General features: G+C 55.3%; 1 protein-coding gene across 1 annotated transcript in view; it reads left to right on the forward strand.

Annotated features, from left to right (window-relative positions):
- Positions 1 to 836, forward strand: part of LOC123132161 (ribosomal RNA small subunit methyltransferase H) — a 3,283-nt gene extending 2,447 nt beyond the window's left edge. The window contains exon 5 of the mRNA XM_044551925.1: positions 103 to 836. Within this exon, the coding sequence (XP_044407860.1) occupies positions 103 to 497 (395 nt within the window). The 3' untranslated portion in view covers positions 498 to 836. The remainder of the gene's footprint in view (positions 1 to 102) is intronic.
- Positions 837 to 4,695: the final 3,859 nt, after the last annotated feature.

Below are 4,695 nucleotides of genomic sequence, written 5' to 3' on the forward strand. Positions count from 1 at the left end.
TGTAGTTTATACATAACTTCTCTACAAAAAAAAAAAAGAAGATTGCTATTTTTGCAAGCCGGAGATAATTAAATAAGAATCTCACAACAAGTTTATCTACAGGACGGCAAGGCTGGATTAAAACTGCAACAAGGGTATTCCAAGCCCTTAGGATTGCAGTTAATGATGAGCTCCAAACTTTAGAAGACGCACTCCATTCGTGTTTTGACTGCCTAGCACCAGATGGCCGTCTTGCTGTAATCTCATTCCACAGTTTAGAGGACAGAATTGTCAAGCAGACATTCCTGGAGCTTATTCGTGGGGATGAAGCAGAGGATGATGAGGAAGACTTGGTATGCGCTGACATTGACGACGAAGATGAGCCATGGTTTAAGCAGAGAGTGCAAGGGACCAACGGCACTGTCCTGACAAAAAGACCGACAACCCCTTCACAAGAGGAAGAGAAACTAAATCAAAGGTGTAGAAGTGCAAAGCTCAGAGTTATTCAGAAGGCCTAAACGGAATAACACTGGATACAAATTTGTGAATGATTGCTGAGGAGATTATCGAGGCCGCAAAACATGCGACTGTCAGTTTCTCATCTGCTCACCAGGAAGCAAACACTTTGAAATCGCCTGAAACTTGGTTCAGGGAGGTGAATAGGAGGTCTTTGCTCCCCCCAAAGATGGGAACATGGAAGGTAGAGGGTTAGGTTAGTCCAGAAGTAATAATCTCACCGTGTTTGTACTTTGTACCATTTTTCCAACTTCACTCGTGTATATTGTACTCTGTTTGCCACCTTCTCTTTAGGTGCGACCAATTTTATGCCATCTGCAATTCTGCATTCGACATCTGAATTCTTCGTCATGTTCCCAGCGACCTGGGTGCTTGTTGTGTTGCTTCGTTTCATATGAGAGTTCTGTACCACTCGGGGGCTAGGTACCCGCGTGTGCCACGGGACACTGTCACGCTGGTGGAAGTGCGTGGCTGGTCGGGCTGGAGCACCTTGGCGAGCCTGAAGTCGGCGATTTTCACCGTGCCGCCCCATCTACAAGGATGTTCTGCGGATTGACGTCGCAGTGGATCCCAACCCGTCCGAGTACTACAACTTTTCCAGAGTGTTAGGAATCGTGTGTCTCATAAGTGGCCAACCAACTCATTACATATGGCTTAAAATGGTAACCTGGGTGGTGGAATTTGCGTATAAACCACATGGATAAACCACACACTCATGAATTTGGTGTAGTGCGTATTGCAATCATCTAGAATGAATGGCTTGAGAAGAACCGATGCAATTTTCAGGGACAGTCCATGGAAGGTTCGATATCTGGTGTATAGTGTTGGAGTATAATGTCCGGCCCTCTCTCTCAGATCGGTCAGACGGATGAACTGGTTAGGTGCATAAACTTACAAGCAACAGGTTCAGGGTTCAAAATCCAGTAAAACGCAATAAATAATTGCGGCCTGCCCCCGCTTCCGCTGCCCACGTCATATAGCTCCAAAGGAGCATAGACGGAGGGGGAGTGTTGGAGTATAATGTCCGGCCCTCTCTCTTGTTGAGGACCTCCTAGAGGAGGTTAAGCTTTTGTGTGCCGGTGTATTTTTTTCTTTGGCTCTTTATCATTTCGGTTCTGGTGCATAAACTGTACATTGTTCGATATTCAGTACCTACACAAAAATACTTTCATACATGTTGATTCTGGCAAACTTTGGATTGAAAATGTACTAATTATTGTAAAAGTTTCCTAAAAATTGAGCAGACGAATTACTACCCAAGTATCAGAATATGGCTGCATTTCTTGCCTAGGGAAATCAAATAAGATTTTATCTGTAAATGTTTGTTGAGAAACCTGACTCAACCTCTTATCCTATCACGTTTAATCTTCATTTTGTCAATAACTGCAGTGAAAGGAAAGATACACTCTAAGAACATCATTCTCAAAACACATATCTTTATTCGTTATGGGAAGAAACACAAAAAAGCTATGGTCTAAGCATATGCAAATTAACCCGGTTAGTATTTTCAAAAGAACTGTAACTGATCAGAATTGCTTTCTTACCTAGGAGTATTTCGTACAAGACTACAAGGATATGCTTTTACACGAACAATGCCATTATGGGGTTTCTTTTCCAAAAGGAATAAGATATTCACCAGGTTATATGTGTGTCGGAGTAAATAGCCATGGGTAGCCTAGCCGGCTTCCCCTGGCCCTTCTGAAAAAATTACGAGCCCGTCCGGCTCTCAAGAATCCAAGACCTGGGGCCGCCCTCCCCTTGCCGGCTGCTGTCCAGGCCGGCTTTCGGGAGGCGGCCCGACTTTAGCCCTCATGAAGAAAGCCACGGGAGGGCCGGCTTTGAGAAGCCGGCCATGAGAAGGCCGACTCCAAGAAGCCGACTCCCGCAAATTGGTCAAGACCATGCCCTCGAAGTTTGCATCCACTTAACGGCGACGAGATGGGACATGGCTACAGTGAAGCCTGCCGCCCCCAAATCCCGGGGCATGACCGGCACAGTGCGCCGTATGGGTGGCCACGACCCGCCCGGCGCAACACTGTTGCCATGACGACCCTGACGCCATCCACGACGGACTACCGGCGCGGTCCACGGGCGGTGGGTCCCTTCGGGCAGAGAGCCACCTGAAGGCGGCCGCGCCTCCCCCCAGTCGGCTCAAGAGATAGCCGGCTCCCCGTAGTCGGCTTGCCACCCTCCTCGAAGGAGACGCCTCATTAAGGAGACAAGACACGGTGAGGCTACAGTAATCGCCCACCAGGCGGCGGTACTGTAGCCACTCCTGCCCCGACAAAGCCCACGCTATCAATGTGGAGCAACAGTAACCAGCCACCGACCGGGCCCTGGACGGTGGGGCCTGCCTGTCGACCAAGGAGCCGGCAGCCGGCGGGTCCCACCAGTCGGCGGGCCCCAGCGGCCGGGGCAGAAGCCGGCGAGCGCAGTCACAGACGGCTGGGCCCCGCGCCCAGTCAGATTACCATTGTACCCCCGGGGGGTAGGCCTATATAAACCCACCGGGCACCCATGCAAACGGTTCGAGCCCTAGCTAATTCTAGACACCATACAAGGAGAAGAAGCAAGCTAGCCGTGCCCTTCTTCCTCCTCCCACCAAAAACAGCTGAAGGAGCATTGTGTAGCCACCTGTGCATTTTTAGTGATCATGCGGAGACCCCGCAGAGCAGCAATAGGGGTGTTATCTCCACGGAGAGCCCCGAAGCTGGGTAAGATCCGCCGGCGTGCATGTCTTCGCCTCATCCCGTTTCCAGGCACCGGCGATGTCTTACTGGCTCCCACAATGATAAGCCACCCGTTGGCATATGTCGCACCTACCACCCGACATTTGGCGCCCACCGTGGGGCCAGGTGCACCATCGTCCGGAGACCTGTTCTGGACGGGAACCCTCTTCCTCCCCAGCGAGCATAGCCAGCCCGGCACACCCGATGGCGCTTGCCACGACGCGCTGCAAGGCGTCACCAGCATCTGGGCGGCGAGCAGCCTCGCCGATCTCCTCGACGAAACCCTCATCTCCGACGAGCTCGCCTCCGATGCGGGCACCGACCACCTCGCCAACCTCCTCGGCCAGCTCCACGTCTCCAGCGAGCCCGCTGCGGATCTGGAGTCGGTTGGCTCCACCGACCCGATGCCTGTCGATTCGACACGGCCTCCTTCGACACCTTCCCCACCAACGTCGCGATCTACAACGACCCGCTTCCTCAGACCGACGTCCGCGATACTGTCACCACCGAGGTGATGGTCATCGGCCACGGCGGTCCGGCTGACGAGAGCGCCCACGACGCCCCGCACGCGGCGGCCCACGATCTGTCCATCCCCCTCCCGGCTGATGCCGACGATGAAGCACTGGAGGCATGCCGCCTCGCCCTCCTCGCAGAGGGCCGGAGGCTGGCTTCCGTGAGACGCCTCGCTGAGGCCTACCAGCGTGAAGCTGACCGCGCCGCCTTCGGCACGCCGGCCCCGGGCGGGCCAAGCCGGGCTGGCGCTGTCAAGCAACGCGGCGCCGTCATCGCCGACACGCTGGGAGTCGACCGCCCGGTCTATGCCACTCCGCTCGAGAACTTGCGTGCCGCCCAAGCGGCCGTGGACGAGTTGGACGGCTTGGAGGCCGAAGACCTCCCCCACATGACCCGGCGCATCCAGCAGCTGATTGACGCGGCCGCACAGCGACACGAAGCCGACGCCTGCGCGGGAAGCCCTTCCCCGCGCCGAGATCACGACGCAACGTCCCGGACGCCGACTACGAGCAACACCCGCGTGCGGCGCGAGAGAGAACTGGCTGCCAGCCGGAGCCGGACCCGAATCTCCATCGAGCGAGACGCGGATGGCCATCCCCGAGCCATGGAATGGCGGGGAAACCCGCCTCCGCCTCGACCCCATGGAGAGAGATATCCCACCCCGCCGCCAGTGGCGCACCCGACTCTCAGCGGCCGACTAGGTCGCCGCGAAGGAGTCGGCGAGAGCGATGCCCGCCATCGGATCGACCGCCTGGCGCGATCCCTGGCGCTGGAAGAAGAAGCCGATGTCGGCCCGCCTTGTTTCGGCCCCCGCATCCGCGACGAGCCTTTCCCCAAAGGGTTCTCGCTCCCCAGAGATACGCCCAAGTACAACGGCTCCGTGAAGCCGGAAGATTGGCTGATCGACTACTCCACGACAGTCAGCATAGCCAACGACAACCGGCGCGTTGCCGTGGAG

This window comes from Triticum aestivum, chromosome 6A, assembly GCF_018294505.1.
Source record: "Triticum aestivum cultivar Chinese Spring chromosome 6A, IWGSC CS RefSeq v2.1, whole genome shotgun sequence".
Lineage (NCBI taxonomy): Eukaryota > Viridiplantae > Streptophyta > Magnoliopsida > Poales > Poaceae > Triticum > Triticum aestivum.